The 24,750-nt window shown below is 47.5% G+C and overlaps 1 protein-coding gene across 2 annotated transcripts in view; it reads left to right on the forward strand.

Moving 5' to 3' along the window:
- DAAM1 (dishevelled associated activator of morphogenesis 1) overlaps positions 1-24,750 on the forward strand; it is a 190,779-nt gene that overhangs the window by 74,054 nt on the left and 91,975 nt on the right. For both annotated transcript variants that reach the window (XM_082216882.1, XM_082216883.1), the window contains exon 3: positions 13,603-13,692. In XM_082216882.1, the coding sequence (XP_082073008.1) occupies positions 13,603-13,692 (90 nt within the window). The remainder of the gene's footprint in view (positions 1-13,602; positions 13,693-24,750) is intronic.

Here is a 24,750-nt window from a genome sequence, read left to right on the forward strand (position 1 = left end):
GGGAGAACTGCGCAGCGCCCCTTCAGCGAGTCCTGGCTTCTGCCTTAGCCTCTTCCGGGCAGGGGAAGCCTTCATCCCACTGCCCTGAAGATGCTTGGCGCTGTTATCCCAGAAGCCAGATCCCTCTTGCTGTTCTGGCTTCTGGGATTCAAATTTTTTCCTCCCCCCAAAACTAGGTGCGTCTTATCGTCTGGTGCATCCTATAGAGCGGAAAATACGGTACTTGTGGGGGGGAAACTTCCGCTTGGCAAGCATAAAACCATTGCACCACATTAGATAGTTATCCATTTGTTTACATTTATATTCCTCCAAGGAGCTCAAAGTGGCGTACATTGTACCCCCCCCCCTCGTTTAATCCTCACAACAACCCTGAGAGATAGCTTAGGCTGAGAGGCAGTAACTGGCCCAAGATCAGCTCACTCCAGCTTTGTGGCTGGAGTGGGGATTCGAATCCTGTTCTCCCAGGTCCTGGACCAACACTCTTCACCACAACACCACCACTGACTATGAGCCACTCTCCCCACTTGTCATTCCCAGAGCTGCTGTACATTCCTCCTAATTTTTTTTTGTTTTAAAGCTGCATGAAAGTAGCATTTTCTGAGGTCCAGCACCGAGGGCCTTCTGGCAGTTCCCTCACGGCGAGAAGCCAAGTTACAGGGAACCAGGCAGAGGGCCTTCTCGGTAGTGGCACCCGCCCTGTGGAACGCCCTCCCACCAGATGTCAAAGAGAGAAATAACTACCAAACTTTTAGAAGACATCTGAAGGCAGCCCTGTCTAGGGAAGCTTTTAATGTTTGATGTATTATAGTATTTTAATATTCTTTTGGAAGCCACCCAGAGTGGCTGGGGAGGCCCAGCCAGACGGGTGGGGTATAAGTAAATTATTATTATTATTATTATTATTATTATTATTATTATTATTATTATTTTGTATGTATTGGCTTTTTTGTCCCCCACAGCCCACCTGCCCCAAATTACAGATGTCTTCAGATGGTAATATATTTCTGGAGGGCTTTTGCGTGTTTCTTTTATCTTTCTGAAACAGCAAATGAATTAAGTGCCACTTGTTAATAATGAAGAGGTGGGGAGTCGGAATACCCCAGCAACAACAGGAGCGGCAACTGCCCTGCCAGATGTCATTGATGGATTGTATCTCTCCATAATCTCTCCGCTTTCTAGTTGGAGATAACTGTCTGGTCTGGATGGAGACTCTTCCCTCTGCCTGCCTGCCTTTTCCAAAACTTTGAGCGGTGTCAGCAGCGTTTGCAGCGACGCTATCTTATAAATTAACCACCAGCTGAGATCGCTTACTTCATTTGATCCCCTGAATTGTTAAACTGACTGGGCACTACAGGGCTGCTTGAAAACTCACAGGATTCCTGAGGATATCTTTAAATATATATATTTTTAAGCAACGGAGAGCTGAAGCTAAGGGTTAGAGCAGGGGTCAGCAAACCTTTTCAGCAGAGGGCCGGTCCATTGTCCCTCAGACCTTGTGGGGGGGGGGAAAGATGAACGAATTCCTATGCCCCACAAATAACCCAGAGACGCATTTTAAATAAAAGGACACATTCTACTCATGTAAAAACATGGTGATTCCCGGACCGTCTGCAGACCGGATTGAGAAGGTGATTGGGCCAGATTAGGCCCCTGGGCCTTAGTTTGCCTACCCACGGGTTAGGCAGCCTTTCTCAACCCATGGGTGCCCAGATGTTGTTGAACTACAGCTCCCATCACCCCTAGCCAGCAAGGCCAGAGCTCAGGGATGATGGGAGTTGTAGTCCAACAACATCTGGGGACCCACAAGTTGAGAACCAGTGGGTTACAGCATCTTCATTGCACGCAACCGGTTGGGCTGGGATTGTTCCCTGTGTAGAAACAGACAGGAGCTGTCAGTTGCAGACAACACCATTGCCCAAACTCCCTGGTAAAAGGGATTGTGTGTTAAACACCTCTGGGTCTGGTAGCTCTGTGAGGGAACTTGCATGTAACTCACCGCTGGACTGTGGTCTCCTCCTCCTCTTCCACATGCTATATTTCTGTGTTTAGAATCATAGAACTGTAGAGTTGGAAGTGGCCCTGAGCGTCATCCAGCCCAACCCTTTGCAGTGCAGGAATATGTAGTTGTCCCTCAGCTGTACAAATTTAAAAACACTAGCAGGACTGAAGTAACTCCTACAATGTAGATAATAGAAGATGTGAAAAGATAAAATACAGTGGTTCCTCAGGTTACATACACTTCAGGTTACAGATGCTTCAGGTTACAGACTCCGCTAACCCAGAAATAGTGCTTCAGGTTAAGAACTTTGCTTCAGGATAAGAACAGAAATCGAGCTCCGACGGCGCGGCAGCAGCAGGAGGCCCCATTAGCTAAAGCAGTGCTTCAGGTTAAGAACAGTTTCAGGTTAAGAACGGACCTCCGGAAAGAATTAAGTACTTAACCCGAGGTACCATTGTACGCAAATGGATCTGATAAGAGATACCTACTGGCGGGAGGGAGGGAAGTCACAAGCTCGGCAGAGCTAAAAGGTTTATATGTTGATTAATGTATTGTAAGAAAGAATGTGTAAAGAAAATAATAAAAAATTATTGACGCAAAAAAAAGAGGAATATGCAGTGTCCCTTAACTGGGATCGAACCTGCAACCTTGGCATTATCAGGACCACACACTAACCAACTGAGCCGTCCCATTTTCTTCTCGCCAAAGCTGATTTCGCATCTGTTGAGCTTTGCCCGCCCGTCCCCAGCACTAACATTTCCCCACCCAGATGAGAACGACACACTTTGAAGTGCTTGATGTTGCTGATGCAAGGAAAGCAATCCGGCCATAAAAATTGGGCTGTGAAGTGGTTGCAGCCTTCTGAATCATTGCGTCTTAAAAACGAGCATCGAGTGCTGCTCCGCCTTGGTGGTGACGCCTGAGGTCTTTGATGATTGCGGCGTACAAAGCTCATCTGCACGCTGCCTTGAAAGCAGCGTCACACCACAGGCATGTCTTCCCCCCAGAGCATCCTGGGAACTGTAGTTTGACAAGGGTCTCCCTCCACGGTTGCCAGTGCTGCTTGCAGGTTCCCCATTAAGCACTCTGGCTGGCCGTTGTGAGAATAGGATGCCACTGGCGTCATCCGGCAGATTCTTCTAGTGTCTTTAGATCACAATAAGATCATCTAATAAGCAGAGGGAAGCTGGGAGGAGAGAGTCACTTTTTCCAAGCGCCTCTCCCTTGTTTATTCCTGCTTATTAGTCAGAGGTGTCTGACTTTGGCTTCTGGTCTAAGCCTAAAGAAGGTGTGAATTTGTTTTCTTGGTAACTAGCGATTTAGCACAAGTCAGCTGAAGAAATGTCAGGCAAAGCTTTTATGTTAAAAGGTTTAAGTGTAACCCGACGCCGGGAAGGTCACGGTGCTATGAGTATCCAACCTGCCTTATTCTTGGGGGTGTGCATTACACTCTTTAGTTCTGACAGGTGCCTGCCTGTTCCTGGAGATTTTCATCCGAGGGAGGGCAAATAGGTGGCGTTAAATGCATATTATTTATTCCGTTTATATCCCCCCCTTCCCTCTCAAAGGAGCCCAGAGGGTTCCGTAGGTCCCCGCTCCTGTCATTCCCCTACAAAACAAAATTGTGCAGTGCTCTGCGTGCTAAAACACAAATATAAATTGCAGTTATGCAGGACGATGTATTAGCATCCTGTTCCCAACGGTGGCTAGCTGGATGCACACAATCAGGGCCAGAAGGTAAAAGCTTCCCCCTGTTTCATCTTCCAAGATATTCGCAGATACACTGCCTCTGAAGCTGGAGGTTCTATTTAGCTACCTAGCCTTTGAAGGGTTAAACCACAGAGCCTAAGACTTGCCAATCAGAAGGTCGGTGGTTCGATTCCCTGCTCTGGGGTGAGTTCCCGTTGCTCGGTCCCTGCTCCTGCCAACCTAGCAGTTTGAAAGCATGAAGTGCAAGTAGATAAATAGGTACCGCTCCGGCGGGAAGGTAAATGGCGTTTCCGTGCACTGCTCTGGTTTGCCAGAAGTGGCTTAGTCATGCTGGCCACATGACCCAGAAGCTGTACGCCGGCTCCCTCAGCCAATAAAGCGAGATGAGCGCTTCAACCCCAGAGTCGTCCGTGACTGGACCTAATGGTCAGGGGTCCTTTTACCTTTACCTTTTAGCCTTTGAAAAACAGTCCTCCATAAATTGGCTTAACTCAGTTAGGGGCCATTCCAATATCTTGTGGTAGCAAGTTATTCAATGTATGGGGGGAAAGTGCTTCCTCTTATTCTCCTTGCCCCTACAGTGGTACCTCGGGTTATGTACTTAATTCATTCCAGAGGTCCGATCTTAACCTGAAACAGTTCTTAACCTGAAGCACCACTTTAGCTAATGGGGCCTCCTGCTGCCGCTGCGACGCCGCCACGCGATTTCTGTTCTCATCCTGAAGCAAACTTCTTAACCCAAGGTAATATTTCTGGGTTAGTGGAGTCTGTAACCTGAAGCGTATGTAACCCGAGGTATCACTGTATTGCCCATCAATAAGCAGGAGACACATACTAGTGTCTTTATACAGTCTGTTCAGCAGGGGGCTCCAGACTGGGTGGAGCTGGGAGTTGCCTGTTCTGTTCTTGTTTAGCCTCCCAACTTGTTTGCCCTCTAAGGCTTCCTGCCAACCCGTTTGCTAATTAGGCCTCTTTATTACAGCCTAATTGGATTCATGCAAACTAGAACTACAATCAATTTGCTTTCTCTTAACTTTTAATTTTATTGCATCTTAAATGTTCAGTTGGCTGTTTGCAGTTTTAATCCTACCGTGAGCTGAAAACCTTTGAAAACCTTTTTATTGAATTGCGGGAAATAAATTATGGAGAGTGGATGATATTGCGAAGCATATCTCTAATCTATCTTTGGGGGAATTTACAGAATATTACAGTGATTCCCATACTTATGTTCACCTCTGGTTACGTATCCTGTGGGATACGCACGCGGCAAACCCAGAAGTATGTTTCCGGGTCTCACCGCATGCGCAGAAGCGCTCTACTGTGCCATGCGCATGCGCAGAACAGGAACCCCCAGTTGCGAAAACCTCAGGGTCTGGCCGGAGCTCCAGAACGGATCCCATCTGTTATGCACTGAAGTTCTCACCCTGGGCCAGCAGGGGGATACTGTAGATAGTTTTCACTCGGGTCCACATATGCAAATAAGGGATTGAAAGTGACGTTCAGTGATTGGATAGTTACAGAAAGTGGTTACTGTTGCGTTGTAGTGGAGCTCTATATAAGCAGGCTTGTTGAACCCTTCAGTTCAGTTCTGTTCGGGGTCTGTGAATAAACAAGAGCTGTTTGAAGAATCGCTGTGTCGTCTGATATGTTCACCCACAATTTAACACCGTCTGCAACCGGAGGTACCGCTGTACTTTTCTAGTAATGCCAGAACCAAATGCCTTTCAAAAACAGGGACACCTTTGTATTCCTTTGGTACTATAGAAATCTAGATTTAAGAGCCACTTGACAAACATTGTCAGCTTCAGTTTCCTGAGATGGTCTTACTGTTTTTCCCCTGGAATTAAAACATTCCTGCCAGGTACGGGATACCAGCAGAAGAGAACATCCATTTTTCTCTCTGTCAAATTTGAAGCAGGAAACATGGATCCTCCCTCCTTTCCTGGTGTCGTTGGGTCCTTCAGTCTAGGGCACCCCATGGATCTCTCTAGGGCATTGTAAAAGAACAAATCTGTGATTAAACTATAGTTGATCTACCACTGTTAAATGGATTAGAGCTGGCACTCCTAATAAACGTTGATTTGGAAGAAGCTCGTTGAATGTTGTGCCCTGGGAAGGAGCCCACAATCTGTGACGAAACGCCACACAAACTGATGTGAGCACAAGAGAGATGCTTAATCTTGCAGCACAGCCCAAAGCCCTTGATCCAGCTGTATGAGAAATAAGGGATGGAGCAGCTGTGTTCATATCTGCTGACTCTGCGTGTGTGTAACTGTGGTGCAAGCAGGGTGTGCACACACCCTGAATGTTGACTTTTGCTCGTTATTTTCCGGGCGATTCAAAATGGAAATGTAGCCTTACGTTTCAAAGGATGTTGACACACCCATCGAACCGGGTTTGGGATGACATCAATAGAGGATTAAAAACGGGCTGGTTGGTACCAAGTATTAGACTACACCCAGTTTGATAGGCTTTATGAATTGAAATTATTACCTTGGACGGTATGTTGGAAGCAGGAAATAATAATAATAATAATAATAATAATAATTATTATTATTATTATTATTATTATTATTATTATTATTATTATTATTATTTAATTTCTATACCGCCCTATACACGAAGGTCTCAGGGTGGTTCACATAAAATATCAAATACATAATACCAAAACAAAACCAACAACCCAATAAAAAAACCCAAAAGAGCCAGCATTTTTTAAAAGAATACAGTGGTACCTTGGGTTACAAACACCTCAGGTGACAAACACTTCGGGTTACAGACTCCGCTAACCCGGACGTAGTACAGTGGTGCCCTGCAAGACGAATGCCTCGCAAGACGGAAAACTCGCTAGACGAAAGAGTTTTCCGTTTTGGAGGTGCTTCGCAAAACGAATCTCCTATGGGCTTGCTTCGCAAGACGACAATGTCTTGCGAGTTCCTGCGGGTTTTTTCCCCTTCCCCCCTTTCTCTAAGCCGCTAAGCCGCTTATCAGCTGATCCGATAAGCTGCTAAACCGCTAAAAGCCACTAATAGCGCTAATCCGCTAATCTGTCAATGGGCTTGCTTCGCAAGACGAAAAAACCACTAGACAAAGAGAATTACAGAACAGATTCTTTTCGTCTTGCAAGGCACCACTGTACCTCGGGTTAAGAACTTTACCTCAGGATGAGAACAGAAATTGTGTGGCGGCAGTGCGGTGGCAGCGGGAGGCCCCATTAGCTAAAGTGGTACCTCAGGTTAAGAACAGTTTCAGGTTAAGAACAGACCTCCGGAACCAATTAAGTTCATAACCAGAGGTACCACTGTATAGGACATGGGTAGGCAAACTAAGGCCTGGGGCCAGATCTGGCCCAATCGCCTTCTAAATCCGGCCCGCAGACGGTCTGGGAATCAAAGTGTTTTTCCATGAGTAGAATGTGTCCTTTTATTTAAAATGCATCTCTGGGTTATTTGTGGGGCATTGGAATTCGTTCATTTTTTCCTTCTTCTTCAAAATATAGCCTGAGGGACAGTGGACCGGCCCCCTGCTGAAAAAGTTTGCTGACTTCTGGTACAGGATGTAGATCAAGTCAGGCAAAGGCCTGGTTGAAAAGGAACGTTTTTGACTGGTGCTTAAAGGTGTACAGTGGTACCTTGGGTTAAGAACTTAATTCATTCTGGAGGTCCGTTCTTAACTTGAAACTGTTCTTAACCTGAAGCACCACTTTAGCTAATGGGGCTTCCTACTGCTGCCACGCAATTTTTGTTCTCATCCTGAAGCAAAGTTCTTAACCCGAGGTACTATTACTGGGTTAGCGGAGTCGGTAACCTGAAGCGTCTGTAACCCTAGGTATCACTGTATAGTGAAGGCACCAGGCAAAATATTGCTTCTTGCCCTGAAAGCATTGCTAACACACCGGGAAGACAGTATTCTAGCTATCAGCATTTGCTGTCAGAGATGCACATGCTCCCTTTTCCATGCTGTGCTCACCTGGCAAACTGGTTTTGCAGGAATCACGACTCCCTCTAGAAGCATGAGCAGCACTTCTGCAATCCGCGCCTGGCTTTTGTTTACTGCCTTTCTTTCTCTCCTGGCCTCCAAGGCACTCAGGGTGGCACACATAGTTCTCTACCCACCCCATTTTTATCCTTGCATCGTTCCTGTGAGGTCAGGGAAGAGCTGTAGCTCAGGGGCTGAGTGTATACTTTGCAAACAAAAGGTTTCGGGTGCAATCCCCAACATTTATAAGTAGAATTGTGAATGCCCCAATCAGCCCCATCAGACTAGAGCCAGATGAGGCTACGCAGTGGCTACTAGCCACAAGGGCTCTGTTTATCTTTTATTTATTTGAACAATTTACAGTTGGAAGGGCCCCCAAGAGTCATCCAGTCCCACCCCCTGCAATCTTCTTCTTTGGCGATCACTCGTAGCTGAGTAAGATTGTCTTCCATAAACAGTTTTAACAGTGAGTCCATAACTGACTGTGGAGGCCAATTCTGGATCCACACGTCCTTCCACAGTGGGGATATTGGTTCCCGGGCGGGAGTTGATCACGGTGTGGATTTGCCAAGCGTGCCTTCCTCTTAACACATCTCTCCCTTGCATTCTGAGTTTGGGCATCTTCAAAGCCCATGACACCTTTGGTAAAGGCTTTTCTCCAATTGGAGCGCTCACAAGCCAGTGTTTCCCAGTTGTCAGTGTTTATACTACATTTTTTTTTTAGATTTGCCTTGAGAGAGTCTTTAAACCTCTTTTGTTGACCACTAACATTATGCTTGGGATGCGGGTGGCGCTCTGGGTTAAACCACAGAGCCTAGGACTTGCCGATCAGAAGGTTGGCGGTTCGAATCCCCGCAACGGAGTGAGCTCCCGTTGCTCGGTCCCTGCTCCTGCCAACCTAGCAGTTCGAAAGCACGTCAAAGTGCAAGTAGATAAATAGGTGCCGCTCCGGCGGGAAGGTAAACGGCGTTTCCGTGCGCTGCTCTGGTTCACCAGAAGCAGCTTAGTCATGCTGGCCATGTGACCCGGAAGCTGTATGCCGGCTCCCTTGGCCAATAAAGCGAGATGAGCGCCGCAACCCCAGAGTCAGTCACGACTGGACGTAATGGTTAGAGGTCCCTTTACCTTTAACATTATGCTTTCCATTTTTAAGTTTGGAATAGAGTAGTTGCTTTGGAAGGTTACAATCAGGCATCTGAACAACATGGCCAGTCCGATTAAGTTGTTGTTGAAGAATCATTGCATTTGGGTTTACGCGTACCGCCACCTGCTCCTGCAAAGTACTTGTTTTTTTATATTTACCTTGAGGCAGTCTTTAAACCTCTTTCGTTGACCACCAGCATTGCACTTTCCATTTCTAAGTTCGGAATAGAGTAGTTGCTTTGGAAGGTGATCATTGGATGCAGGAAACTCATCTAAAGCATCCATGACAGGTGGCCATTCAACCTCTGCTTAAAAGCCTCCAAGGAAGGAGAGTTCACCACCTCTCGAGGGAGACCGGTCCACTGCCGAATAGCTCTTGCTGTCAGAAAGTTTTTTCTGAATGTTTAGTCAGAATCTCCTTTCTTGTAACTTGAATCCATTGGTTCGAGTCCTGCTCTCCAGAGCAGGAGGAAAACAAGCTTGCTGCCTCTTCCATGTGACAGCCATTCAGAGGGCTCTCATATCTCCTCTCAGTCTACTGTGGTACCTCAGGTTAAGAACTTAATACATTCTGGAGGTCCGTTCTTAACCAAAAACTGTTCTTAACCTGAGGTACCACTTTAGCTAATGGGGCCTCCCGCTGCCGCCGCGCAATTTCTGTTCTCATCCTGAAGCAAAGTTCTTAACCCAAAGTACTATTTCTGGGTTAGCAGAGTCTGTAACATGAAGCGTCTGTAACCTGCGGTACCACTGTACTCTTTTTCCAGGTTAAACATGCCCAGCTCCTTCAGCGGTCCCTCAGAAACTCAGATATATAAGCTAGGTGCCAGATGGCACCTTAAACCTACAATGCAGTTGCCACAACACAATGTTTATTTGCCAGGGAGTTGGACACTACAATTCTACGATTCTACGACCTCAGCTGCATTGCCGGACAACAATTCACTTGCCCCAGTATGCAAGAAGGAGAAAGATGCACAGTCAAAATGGAAACGAACTAAGGCAGAGGTTTTTAAACTGTGGTGTGTGAGTTCCTTTTGGGTGGCCAAATTATGTTTACTTTTAAATGAACCAAAACTAAAACAACAACAGAATGCACGAGGCCTGTTCAGAGACAATTGATTTGAAAAGATAACAAGATTGGTTCTAAAAATATTGAGTTGAGGCTTTTCCTGCTTGCATATGAGGTTCCAGCAGGACTTGTGGTCGTTCAGCAACGTGGTTTTTCTCTCTTTCCCTGCCCCCCAGCCCCGTTTCTAGCTACCTAATATGCAAGCTCCATTCATGCCCAAATGGACAAATGCAGATGGGCTGTGAAGCTAATTGCCAATTGGCATCTCCTGCTCACTAATTAGTCTGCTTCGTGATTGTTAATTGAAACTGCTTGCGATGAAGCTAGTGTGCAGATTGCTAGAGGGATTTCGTGGCAGAATTTCAAGCTGGGGCGATGAAGGCAGCGTTCCGTCACTGCTGCAAAAGCATCCTTTCCCTCATTCGGACTGATTTTAAGGGGCCATTTTCTGTTCCTTTATATCCAATTTGTGAGTGTGGCTGGCGGCAGCTTTGAATTCTTGCCTGCTTCACCTGCCTCCTGACTCAGCGCCTGTCGATCTGCGGGGTCCAAAAAAACCAACTCTGGGGTTTTCTTGTGCACCCCTTCAAAAGTTCGCTCATCATGCATAAGATTGCTAGCTAGCCAGTATTCTTCATGGTTCGCAAATGTGCCGCGGTGACCCCATGTGCTAATAACCTCAAGAAGATCATTATCGCCATTATTATTAATTAAATTTCTTTACCACCCTCCATCCAAAGATCACAGGGTGGTTTACAATGTAAAAACACAAAAATACATAGTATAGTAACAAACAGAAATCACAAACCCTACCCACAGTTTAAATGTTCGTGGAATCTCGGGTTTTTCCTGTGAGAGCACAGTGACCATTTTTGTTGCCATGTTCTCGTGCAATTTTGCCCCCCAAAAAAGTGCTTTTGGGGGCCGTGATCTCGTGTGGCACTCAAATGCGCATTTTGGGGCACTGTAAGAACACGCCAAAAAAGTGCCTTTTGAGCCCCGTGATCTTGCACGGGAGCACAGATGGGAGGAACTTGGTTTTGGAACTCATCATGTTGGAGGATATGCCATAGATTGTTTAATTAGCCACAGGCCAGGGAAAAGAGGAATGGCTTTACCTGGAGCCTAAAGGTGTATAATGAAGATGCCAGGTGAGCCTTTCTGGGGAGAACACTCCACAAATGGGGAGCCACCACAGAAAAGGCCCCTTCTTGCGTTGCCACCCACCGGACCTCTTGCAGAGCAGGCACACACACAAGGAAGGGCCTCAGATGATGATAGCAGGGTCCAAGTCAGTTCATATGGGGAGAGGCGATCCTTGATGATCACTGTAATGTGCTCTTTGTGGGGCTGCCTTTGAATCTGACCTAGAAGCTGTAGCTGTTGCAGATCCCACTTTGGCTAGGCTCCTGCTGAGGGCGGCTTACTACGAGCATAAAAGGCCCATAAGATTTCTCAACGATGATACCTCCCAATTTGCAACGCACTTCCTGCTGGCATAGGAGTGGTGTAGATTTTGCTAAGCTTTGGGTGCTGTTTAAAGACACGGTTGTTCACCTAGGCCTCTGCTGTTTGGTTATCTATCAGATGCAGTTGTAATTTATAGTGCGTTGAAAATATTTTCAATAAATAAATGGGATGGGGCTAGGGAGATGAGATAATACCCAGGTGCATCATGAATGCTTTTGATGGACTTTTTTCTGAAAGCTAAATGAATATTTCCTTAGCTTTCCACATTGAGAGGAGCTGGCGATACTAAATTGTTTGAGGTTGCTAAAACAAAAAGAGATTGCGGAGAGCTCTAAAAGAGGTCACAGAATTCACCCGTCACCTTATTTATTGCCTGCGATTCATAGTAACGTCTCAATATTCAGCGAGCCATCTACAGAGTGACCTGAGTTTGGAGATCAATTTGGGTAATTAATCCCCTAGTGACCCATGGCGATGGCTTGTCTTGTAGATCACCTCTAATCCAAAGACGTGCTTATCCCTTTCCCATAAATTTCAGTAGCTGTGGAATTCCCCATCTGGGCATCTGCTCTAAGGAAAGGTCCTACGAACTCTGCCGTCTGCATAGCTGTTGAGCAGCCTTCTCCAGCCTCTTGCCAGAGGTCTAGGATTCCCCACTCGCATCAGTCCCAGGCCATTGCTCAGGGATGATGGGAGTTTGGAGTCCAGCATCATTTGGAGGGCACCAGGCCAGCATACAGGATGCAGGATAAAGCTCTTCAGAGGCCTCCAAAATAATTCCATTGACAGGTTGTGAAGAGCCAGATCTTCCAGGAGCTCTTTCTGCTGTGGGCTGGAGAAGGAAAGGGAAGCTCATCCAGAGATGGTAAACCCTCTTGTGGGAATCACCCAACATTGGGGAGGGTGTCTTAGAAGCTTGTGAGCTGCAGAAATTATAGGTGTGTGGGCATGGAGAGCTATGACCCACCAGACATGATTGCCTAGAGGCACTGCAAACCTCTGGATGGTTGGAGGCAGTAACACTTCTCAATATGAGTTGCTGGAAACCGCAGGAGAGAAAAGAGTGCTCTCTCACTCAGTCCTGTTTGCAGGTTTCTCGTAGGCATCTGCCTGACGGCTGCGAGAAGAGGAAGGTGGACTGGGTGGGCCATTGGCCTGATCCAGAAGCAAGCGCATAATGTGTCGACATGCAGAGGGCTGGGAGGCCAGCTGGCAAGACCCAGCTGTGCCGTCTCCTTCCATCGGCCCGTGCAGCTATGTAAATCAACAACCCGGGCTTCTGAGCCAGGGCACACTATCAGCAGATCGAACTGCGCACACAGAATAGGCGTGAGGCTTGCGGAAGCATACTACAACTACAGATTTATGAATCATAAATCAGGACAAAGAAACATGTCGTCTCTCTCTTGTGTCGTCTCAGAGAGAACGGGGGGAAACAAAAGCTATACACAAACGGAAGTTCCCAGCATACTGTGCTGGAATGTAAACAGACACGTGACACGTAACAATCCCGTGCCTGTTCCTTAAGGTGGAATGGAAATGTCAACATAATGTGCATTGGCAGTGCCCAGGACAAGGCAAGGATTAGCCCCCCTAACCACCTTGTGTGCGTCAGGCAGGAGGCAACAGGCAGACTTTGCTCGCTGCGCCTCTGCAGCGGCCGCTTCTCACGAAGGTTGCCTGCCGGTTGGAGCGTTTGCCCTTGGCGAGCTCCAAGGTGGCATCCCAGCAGTGCCAGAGCTGCAGTAGGCCTAGGAGGAGGGGAGCGGAGAGGTGCCAAGCACAGCCCTTTCCCTGCCGCCTCTCCTTGGCACAAAGATGGGTCTTCGGTGAGCGGGTGACTCTCATCTCTGCGCTCCTGCTGCAGGGCACATGCTGGAAGGGACGACCCTGGGAAGGACCGGTGCAGGCTGGGAAAAGTCCAGGCTCCGACTCAGCCACAATGAGAAGGAGGTGCCACTGTGGCCGCAACGGCCCAGCCTGGGCTCAGCTCACCTCCCCACAGTTCCAGAAGGTGGCAGCCACATGGCCTCAGCAAGGAAGCATGTCATGGGGGTGCTGGGTTGTGGCCCCTCAGAATTATGTGCCAGGGTCCAGGGCTCCCCTCACCATCACTGTCCAGCAGGGCTTTTCTTAGGTTGGTTTATCCCCTTCTCCTTCACAGTTGTCAATGCTAATCTATGCAATAAATTGGATGTTTTCATGACGTACGGCATCTCTCTCTCCTTAGGATGAGCTCGACCTTTCAGATAAGCATAGAGAAGCCATGTTTGCTCTTCCAGCAGAAAAGAAATGGCAGATCTACTGCAGCAAGAAAAAGGTAAGAGAAGGATTTTAAAAGTACGATAATACTGCCTCCGCAGCTCTTTGCTTTCTCTTCTGCGGGACAAGTTTGAGAAACAAAGAAGAGAATCTTGCAGGATGTGTGGGGCCGGTTTTCAGGAACCCCTAAAGGCAATACAGTTGTACTTTGGTTTTCGAACAGCTTAGTTCCCAAACGTTTTGGCTCCCAAACACCGCAAACCCGGAAGCGACTGTTCCGGTTTGCGAACTATTTTTGGAAGCTGAACGTCCGCCAGGGCTTCCACGACTTCTGATTGGCTGCAGGAGCTTCCTGCAGCCAATCAGAAGCCACACTTTGGTTTCCGGACGTTTTAGAAGTCGAACAGACTTCCAGAATGAATTCCATTCGACTTCCAAGGCACGACTGTATCCTAAATCAGGACTTCCCAGAATGTGATCTGTAAGCTTTATTCAGGTGGTCTGCACATCTGTGGATTTACAATTGAAGATAGGAGACAGCACACCCATCACACTGAATATGCATGTTGACATTTGACTGTATTTTTATAGCTGCTTTTATTTACAATATAACATTTAATTGAATTACAGTTTGAATTCTTTGCCAACCATGCCACATTGGTTGGCATTGGTTGGACTAGATTACTCTTGGGGGGGGGGTCCCTTCCGACTCCACAATCCTATGACCATGCACAGCGCATTTCGATTGCCACAGTAGACTGAGAAACCATTAAGTGACCCCCCCAACAGCTGTTTTCAAGTGTGGTAAGCTTGGGAACCACCTCTCTAAACCCGTAACTGAGAAAAGGCAGATCACATATCTTCTGTGTACATCGCAGATCTGCATCCATGCGCAAGGCGAAGCTGAAAATTGCAACGAAACAACTAAAATCTTAAGAAGCCCACTTAAAACCAAAAAACAGCAATTAACTCGCCAATTGAAAACGAGTATTGGCACTGACACCAGCAGAGGATGGGTGCAGAGTGCGAGGCTTCTCCTCGTACACAGGAACACTTTCAGCCCTCAATATTTCCCTTCTGCACTAAAGAGTCTTCTGCAGAGCATTCCGCTATTTCAGGCCTGAGCCTAGAGACCAGGTGAATCTTATATACCGTATTTTTCCGTGTATAAGACTAGGGTTTTTTTAACCAAAAAATTAGGTTTAAAATTGGGACTCATCTTATACACGGGTAGTGCTGAGGGGTGTTTCTTAATTTGCAGTCCCCCAAAATAGGGGGTGTCTTATACATGGGGGCGTCTTATACACAGAAAAACACGGTAATTTCATGGGATACAAAGGATGCCCTCAAAGCATCTTAATACAACTCAGGTAACGAAAAGGCAAGGCTTGTGAAATACAATCCTGCAAAGGCCCAAATCTTTTCTTTAATGCTGCGTTGTGGGCTCTTTATGGTCTCCTCTCATGACCCCAGGGCCTAATGTATCCTGCATGATTAAAACAAACCAATGCTTTTTTAGGGGGAGGAATTTGCCTGCTTGCCCATTTTCACCGCCCGTTAGATTTGCATCCGCCTGGTAGGCTCCCATGTCGAATTGTGGCCACGTTTCCCAGGCTGGTGCAAAATTTACGCCTAGCTAGCAGGCAGCCTCACAAGCCATCAGCATGAGGACGTGTTCAGTTTAGAAAGCAACGAGTGCGAAAGCAGCATCGCTGTATTTATGGCGGCAAGCCATCTGGGTGCTCAGTGATGGGGGGGGAGCAAACGGGGCTTGGAAGGAATGAGGCGTCTCTAGAGGAACAGTGCAGGGAGGCAGAGATGGCTCATTTCATAGAGTTGTATAATTGGAAGGGAACCAAAGGGTCACCCTGTCCAAACCCATGCAATGCAAAATAAAAAAATTCCTTCCAGTAGCACCTTAAAGACCAACTAAGTTAGTTCTTGGTATGAGCTTTCGTGTGCATGCACACTTCTTCAGATACACTGAAACAGAAGTTGCCAGATCCTTCTATATAGTGAGAAGGTGGGGAGGGGTATTTCTCAGAAGGGTGGTGGGAATGTGAGATTGGCAGATAGCTGAGATGAGCCTGTTGACTACTCTTAACGACTGTAATAGGTCTTACAGGAAAAGGCAAGGGGTGAGAAGGTGAGAAATGGCTTAGTCATGTATAATGGGATAAGAATCCAATGCAGTAATTTTAAAGTAGGGTTCCAAAACTGTGGTCTGTGGGCCACCGGTAGTCCATGAACTTCATTCAGGTGGTCTGAACAGTGTCTGTGAACAACGCTTATGGTTTGAATTCGGCGGAATTGACTTGCTGATATCCGTCTGTCTCAAGAGACAATGGAGTTCGCCTCCGGGGGTGAAGCCAGACTGCTGTGTTAGCAGTACCAAAGTGACCTCCTTGGGGTCCAAACCTGGGCAGCATGTATGGGGGGTCCTGGGCTGCCCAGATGAGAAGACCCTCCTCCTTTCAGCCTCGCTGCTGTGGTCCAATGGAAAGCAGAGCAAGTCATTTGTTTTATTTGTTTTATTACTTATTTATTTGTTGAATTTATATACCACCCTATACCTGGAGGTCTCGTGGTGGTTCGCAGAATAAAATCAAAATATAAAACCACAAAATGCATAATCAAAATAAAAACAGCATCCCCAAAGCCCCTTCTCCCCTCCTGCTTGGCTGTAGGAGTTGCTGGAAGGCATACAAGGCGCTGTCTTGGGGTCTCCTCTCCTAATTTGTGTAGGGTTTATGCCTTTTCTTTTCCTGAAAATGTCCCACAAGGCAGTGGAGGTTTAGAATCAGTTTTCGGATATTTAGATGTTGCCCATGTGTCTGGGTTGCTCCAGTCATGCTGGGCAGCTTCCAACAGACTAAACACATTAAGCACAGTAAAACATCAAATATTAAAAACTGCCCTGTACACGAGATACAGTGGTACCCCGCAAGACGAACGCCTCGCAAGACGGAAAACCCGCTAGACGAAAGGGTTTTCCGTTTTGGAGGCGCTTCGCAAAACGAATTTCCCTATGGGCTTGCTTCGCAAGACGACAGCCCATAGGGAAATCTCCGGGACAGCGGGGAAGCGCGACCTCCTTCTGCCGCCCGGCATCGGAACGAAGCTCCGATGCCGGGCGGGGGGGGGGGAACGCCTCCTCCGGCCGCCCGGCATCGCAACGAAGATCCGATGCCGGGCGGGGGGGGAATGCCTCCTCCCGCCGCCCGGCATCGCAACGAAGCTCCGATGCCGGGCAGGGGGGGAACGCCTCCTCCCGCCGCCCGGCATCGCAACGAAGCTCCGATGCCGGGCGGGGGGGGGACACCTCCTCCCGCCGCCCGGCATCGCAACGAAGCTCCGATGCCGGGCCGGGGGGGGAACTCCTCCTCTGGCCGCCCGGCATCGCAACGAAGCTCCGATGCCGGGCGGGGGGGGGAACGCCTCCTCCCGCTGCCCGGCATCGCAACGAAGCTCCGATGCCGGGCGGGGGGGGAACGCCTCCTCCGGCCGCCCGGCATCGCAACGAAGCTCCGATGCCGGGGGGGGGGACACCTTCTCCCGCCGCCCAGCTTCGGATGGCTTTCCTGAAGACTTGGGGTGGGAGGAGGGTTTTCCTTCCCACCGCCAACATTCAGAATGCTGTTCTGAATGTTGGCGGTGGGGAGGAAAAACCCTCCTCCCACCGCAAGCCCCGGGTGCAGAGGAGAAGCGCTGCGCGCCTTCCCCTCTGTTCCCGTACCTGTCCTGAAGGCTTGTGGTGGGGAGAAAAGCCCTTCTCCGCACCGCCAGCCTGGCAAGCGGTTTCCCTAGGAACGCATTAATTGATTTTCAATGCATTCCTATGGGAAACCGTGCTTCGCAAGACGAAAAACTCGCAAGAAGAAAAAACTTGCGGAACGAATTAATTTCGTCTTGCGAGGCACCACTGTATAGGGAAGATACTCCACAAGGCAACAGAGGTTTAAGATCAGAGTTTTCCTCCTCCTAGGTGGGCTGCCTTCCCAGGATGACAAGCCCCACCTGCCCCTCACCTCCCTCTACAGCACATGTGGAAACCACCTTCTTGACCGTTGGACCCACTATTGGTCTCGTCCGCTCAATCTGCCAGAGCCTGTCATTGCACACAGTGGTATAACAGTGCTTTAAATGTAAAAAAAAAAGGGTAAAGGTAAAGGACGCCTGGATGGTTAAGTCCAGTCAAAGGCGACTATGGGGTTGCGGCGCTCATCTCGCTTTCAGGCTGAGGGAGCCAGCATTTGTCCACAGGCAGCTTTCCGGGTCATGTGGCCGGCAGGACTAAACCGTTTCTGGCACCACAGAACATCGTGACGGAAACCAGAGCACACGGAAACGCCGTTTACCTTCCCGCCACAGTGGTACCTATTTATCTACTCGCATTGGTGTGCTTTCAAACTGCTAGGTTGGCAGAATCTGGGACAGAGCAACCGGAGCTCACTTCGTTGCGGGGATTCGAACTGCCAATCTTCTGATAAGCAAGCCCAAGAGGGTCAGTGGTTTAGACCACAGCGCCACCCGCATCCCTTTGCTTTAAATGTATGGGGTGAACGCACCCAAAGAATACTGTAGTAGTGGGGACGTGTCCTTTATGCCTTCATTCACAAATCCCTGAGCTACTTTTGGACTGAGAAAATGGCATGGCGGGGGCCTCCGATGGGTGCCGAGACTCCACAGGCGTTTGATGGTGTGTTTTCAATACATTATGAATGCCTAAGCTGCGTGGAGATGCCAGAAAGAGGAGCCCTAGATCTCTCCGAGGGTGCTCCCTCGTCCCACACCGCTTGCATCCAGTCTGCGGAGGAGTCTGGCCTCCCACTTGAATAGAGTCTGCCTTTTCCCTTCTCATTTGCCTGCCCCACCCGTCCTCCCCTTCCTCCCCATGGCTGCCAAATGGTTGTAGAAGCCTGTGCCGTGCGAGCGATCAAGGGGACTCCAAAGCCGCGAGGAACAAAAGCCATCCTGATTGAGGGGGATCTGGATTTATTACATAATGGCTGCGGCGAGAGATGGGAGATTGAGGCTGGCTTGGCTGATTCTGAAAAGGGAGGCAGAAGCAGAGAAGAGTGAAGCTGCGGAGCAGTAATAGAAAGTCGCTGGGCAGTGACCCCAAGAAAGGAATGCAGTGCACGTGAAACAGTGAAGCCCAAGCTATGACTCCGCTCAGGGGAGGGATTTTCGGATTGCAATAGAAAAGGCCTTTGAAGTTCATTTGGATTTTGTGGGTTTGTGGGTTTTTAAGGCCAGTGGGTGGGTGGAATAAGAAAGGGAAATGAGGCTACTGAGTTCTCCTTCTCAGATGGATATGGGATGTTTAAATATGAAGGAGTACTTTAAAAAGCAGAGACATCACCTTGCCAACAAAGGTCTGTATAGTTAAAGCTATGGTTTTCCCAGTAGCGATGTATGGAAGTGAGAGCTGGACCGTAAAGAAGGCTGATTGCCGAAGAATTGATGCTTTTGAATTCTGGTGCTGGAGGAGACTCAAGAGTCCCATGGACTGCAAGAAGATCCAACCTATCCATTCTGAAGGAAATCAGCACTGAGTGCTCACTGGAAGGACAGATCCTGAAGCTGAGGCTCCAATACTTTGGCCACCTCATGAGAAGAGAAGACTCCCTGGAAAAGACCCTGATGCTGGGAAATATTGAGGGCACAAGGAGAAGGGGATGACAGAGGACGAGATGGCTGAACAGTGTTCTCGAAGCTACCAACATGAGTTTGACCAAACTACGGGAGGCGGTGGAAGACAGGAGTGCCTGGCGTGCTCTGGTCCATGGGGTCACAAAGAGTCGGACACGACTAAATGACTAAACAACAACACTTTGTAGGAGCAGGTGGCGGTACGGTTAAACCCAAATGCAATGATTCTTCAACATCAACTTCATTGGACTGGCCATGTTGTTCAGATGCCTGATTGCCGTCTTCCAAAGCAACTACTCTATTCCGAACCTAAAAATGGAAAGCGTAATGCTGGTGGTCAACAAAAGACTCACTCAAGACAAATCTTTTAAAAAAGTAGTATAATCACTGACAATTGGGAAACACTGGCCTGTGAGCGCTCCAATTGGAAAACAGCCTTGACCAAAGCTGAGTTTCCTGCATCTGATGATCGTCTTCCAAAGCAACTACTCTATTCCAAACTTAAAAATGGAAAGCGTAATGCTGGTGGTCAACAAAAGAGGTTGAAAGACTATCTCAAGGCAAATCTTTAAAAATGTAGTATAAACACTGGCAACTGGGAAACACTGGCCTGTGAGTGCTCCAATTGGAAAACAGCCTTTACCAAAGGTGTCATGGGCTTTGAAGATGCTCGAACTCAGAACACAAAGGAGAAACATGCTAAGAGGAAGGCATGCTTGGCAAATCCACACCGTGATCAACTCCTGCCCGGGAACCAATGTCTCCACTGTGGAAGGACTTGTGGATTCGGAATTGGCCTCCACAGTCACTTACGGACTCACTGTTAATACTTGGTTTATGGAAGTCGATCTTACTTGGCAACAAGTGATCGCTGAAGAAGAAGAAGAATATCCATTGGTGCTGCCCTGCAAATGTCAATAGCAGTTTCTGTTGGAACTCTTCTCTCCTCGGATGTAGCTGTGCCCTCAGTGCTAAGATGGCAAAAGATAAAAAGTAGAATTCACTGACCTCGGAGCATTGCAATTGATGGCCACTGGCAATCCTTCAATTGTGTGCATTTAAAGAAAGAAATGAAGCTGTGCACACGAGTGTAAACTGAGAACAGGGAGTGAGGGAAGAATGTGGAATAATAACCTGAGACCGGGTTCAAGCCAGATTATAGGCATATTTCAATAGCTTAGTGCAAACAGCCAGATGGAGATCACTGAAACTATTCAGCGGGCGATTTTAGAGACTGAAAACTGTTGTCTTCTTAAGTCAAAAGCAGCTTCTCCCAACCCACTGCCCTTCTGATATTTTGGACCACAGCTTCCGTCAACATCCCTGCCATCTGATGAGAGTGTTACGCTCTGAAGCCTATGAAAGGAGCACCAGGTTGTGGGAAGCTGATAGGATGTTTCCTGAATCCTGAGAAGGGCTTTTGCTAAATTGCCAGAGAAAGATTTGCACAGTCCAAAGCTGTTCAGGCATTGCAGGAGTAGCTCGTTTAAAGTCCGGTTTCCAGGCTTTGGTAATTAACCAAGAACAGGCAGTAAGCTTTTCTTTTGAGCTGTGAAATCAGCAACTTTATATCATTTAAAAAAAACCAACAGCAGCAGCATCACCTTCATTCAAACACAACCTCCCTCCCTGTCTCCCTCAGGTATTTAAACTCTTACCTTTGTGGATAGAAATTCCAGTCGCCAGACAGCCTGTGATAAAAATCGCAGGCGGCTAGCAAGAATGACTGCTTTGTGTAGATGGAGAACAGCATTGGCCACGTTGATACCTTGCAGTTGGTATCTCTTCAGATTTGCCATTTTGGTGCAGGTTGCAAGCTTTTTGCAGATGCCGAGTTAGATGTCTCTGGGCAGCAGAATGAACAGCAGCCCGCTGTATTATAGTGACTGTTGGCACAGTGTGGGGTTTTTTGTGTTTTTTAAGGAACAAATTCACAGGGCAATTCAATACACAGGAAGCTGCATTTTACAGAGTCAGACCAGTGGTCTTATCTATCTCATTTTGTATTGTATTATGTTGTGCACTGTGGTTTGCTGTTTAGAAATTACTTATTCTATATTATTTTAATGAATGTTGAATGTTATTTTATTTGCATATATTGTATATTGCATATTGTCTCATTGTCAACTTTCTATTGTCTTATTGTCAATTCTATCCGGAATAAGGAAATTTCCCTTTAAAAAAGGAAAACGTTGACAGCTATGTATTTATATGCTCTGAGCCCGACTTTGGCCGGGGACAGTGGGATACAAATAAATTTATTATCATCATCATCATCTTTTTTTTCCTTCAGTGATTTTTATTGATTTTATTCAAATATCTTAAACACAATACAGTTTTATTCTCCTTAAAATCTATATCTTATCTGAATTAACTTCCCTCCACCCCTCTTCTGGTTTCTCTATATTACTCTTACTTAAGCGTGTTTACTATGTATGCATTCTATAAATGTCTATAATTCCTTAATAATTTTTGGTATTATGCTTTAAACATACAGTCCTTACTAATTTACCGCATCTTATGGTCTAACCAAATGTTTACAATAAACGTCAGTCCTGTGAGCGTCTTTATTCATGTACAGTTTTCTATTAAGTAGACCATAGATTTGGACCATTCTTTTTGGAATTTCTCATTGCCCTGCTATCGGATTATCATCTGTATATTGGCTACATTGACTGGCAGCAGCTAGCCAGTGTTTTACAGTCTTTTCCCAAACTTACCAGAAGCAGCTAGGAACCAAACCTGGGGCATTCTGCATGCAACACACCTGTTCTGCCATTCAACCACAAGCTCCAGGGCTTATTGATGTCTGGGGCCGTGAACCACCAGGTACCAGTTTCTCGGAGACCAGCAATGAATGAAGACTGGTGTGCTTCCGTCCTTACTGGAGAGACACCTGTTTGGCCAATGCTGGAAATCCTTTAGTGATATATGGAAGTGGAACCTTGAAATAATTCCCCCTTTTCAATACCTGCTCTTGTTTCTCCCCCACCCCCAGAGCGGCTCCCCCACCCCACCCCCATCTTCCCGTCTGAAGCCAAAAAAAGGCATCTGTTAGCAATCTTTAGGGTTTTAAACTGAAGCTTTTTAAACAATGAGCCGTTTGACAATGAAAGGTATTTGATCATGCTGTATTTGCTTATTATGTGTGTTGTGGGGGGAATGGATGGATGGATGGATGAATGAACAGAGAACCTGGGAAATACAAGCCTTTGGTTTGGGGGTTTGGGGGGTGGCGTGTGAAGCAAAGGAAGGCCATTCCATAAAGGGACCCCTGACCATTAAGTCCAGTCGTGGCCGATTCTGGGGTTGCGGCGCTCATCTCAGTTTATTGGCCGAGGGAGCCGGCGTACAGCTTCCGGGTCATGTGGCCAGCATGATTAAGCTGCTTCTGGCAAACCAGAGCAGCGCACAGAAACGCCGTTTACCTTCCCGCCGGAGTGGTACCTATTGATCTACTTGCACTTTGACGTGCTTTCGAACTGCTAGGTTGGCAGGAGCAGGGACCGAGCAACGGGAGCTCACCCCGTCACAGGGATTTGAACCGCTGACCTTTTGATCGGCAAGTCCTAGGCTCTGTGGTTTAACCCACAGCGCCACCCTCATCCCTTGGCCATTCCATACCCTCCAACATTTCTCCAATTAAAATAGGGAAAACCTGTCAGTACAGTAGATTTGCAAAGTCAACGTTGATCTGAATCCTTTCCTGACCGGCCAGCAAGAAACGCTGTTAGGTTACAGCCTGTGCAGGGAACCATTGTCCCACAGGGGAGGAGCTGTGGCCCAGTGGTTAGAGCTCCTGCCCTGCATGCAGAAGGCGGCCCTGGGTTCAATTCCTGTCAATTCCAAGTAGTAGTAGTAGTAGTAGTAGTAGTAATTAATTAATTAATTTTATTTATAACCCGCCCTCCCCATCCAAGACCATTCTCAGGGCGGCTAACACTAGGTATAAAAACAATTGATTGAAATACAACTTAAAAACAAGATTAAAATACGACATTAAAGGTGGGATATCAAATCCAAAACATTAAAAATGCAGCCTCATTTCAGTAGGAACTCAAATCAAGAATTTTTTGGGGGATGGAAACGTCAAGTCTTCACCAAGGCCAACTATCCAGACTGGTCCTACGTGGGCCAGAAAAAAGCCAGGGAAGTCCCCAAATAGGAGTTCCATCACAGAAGGAGAAAGGGAAAAGGAAAGAGGGGATCAAGTTGATTCCAAGCCAAAGGCCAGGCGGAACAACTCTGTCTTACAGGCCCTGCGGAAAGAAATCAGATCCCACAGGGCCCTGGTCACACGAGACAGAGCATTCCACCAGGCCGGGGCCAGTGTTGAAAAGGCCCTGGCTCTGGTTGAGGCTAATCTGACTTCCTTAGGGCCCGGGACTTCTAGGGTGTTGCTGTTTATGGACCTTAAGGTCCTCCGCGGGGCATACCAGGAGAGGCGGTCCCGTAGGTATGAGGTAGGGCTGAGAGTGACCCCTCTCGGAAACCCTGAACAGCCACTGCCAGTCAGGGTAAGACCATGCTAAGCCAGATAGCCTGATTTCTGTGTCAGGGAGCTCCTTATCTTGTCCGGAGAACAGCCGCACAAAACTTAGGCAGTTTCTTAGGGTCCCTTCCAACTCGTATTTACAGGACCGCCTCTCCTGGTCTGCCCCGCAGAGGACCTTAAGGTCCATGAATAACCATAGTTTAGAGGTCCCGGGCCCTAAGGAAGTCAGACTATCCTCCACCAGGACCAGGGCCTTCTCAGTGATGGCTCTGACCTGGTGGAACGCTCTGTCCCACGAGACCAGGGCCCTGCAGGATTTAACCTCCTTCCACCGGGCCTGTAAGACAGAGCTATTCCGCCTGGCCTTTAATTTGAACTCAGCCTGATCTTTTATTCCCCTTCCTTCCCTCCCCCTCCCCTTTTATGAAGATTACCCACTCTGAGACCCCACAGCTAATTCTCCCCTGACCTCCTCGCTGGCCCAAGTAGGACCAAATCAGCCAGCTAGCCCTGGGGATTATCTAATGCTTATTTCCCCTAAATTGATTTCTGAATTTTGAATTTTATTGTTATCCATGTTTTTATACTGTCTTTTATGCTGCTGTTACAATTAAGTGTTTTAAATTTGTTGTTAGCCGCCCTAAGCCCGGTTTTTGAACCAGGAAGGGCAGGATATAAATAAAAAAATATTATTATTATTCCGTGAGTCTATGATTCCTTGGAGGGGGGCAGCATTTGTGCGAAGCGACCTTGACTGTGAGACGGAAAAGCAACAAACCAACCAACTTCCAAACTCTTTAGGGGCCAAGATTGGATCATATCATTTGAAGAGCTGGCGCAGCTCCCCGAATTTTAATGGAGCCATTCCAGTATTTATTAATATACGGAATCTCTTGTTGGCTTCCTCTTTTCTTCTCTCTCTCTCCACCCCCTCCCTTCCCAGACTTATCCATTGTTTTCGGGAGC

The sequence above is a fragment of the Podarcis vaucheri genome (genome assembly GCF_965113315.1).
Source record: "Podarcis vaucheri genome assembly, chromosome: 1".
Lineage (NCBI taxonomy): Eukaryota > Metazoa > Chordata > Lepidosauria > Squamata > Lacertidae > Podarcis > Podarcis vaucheri.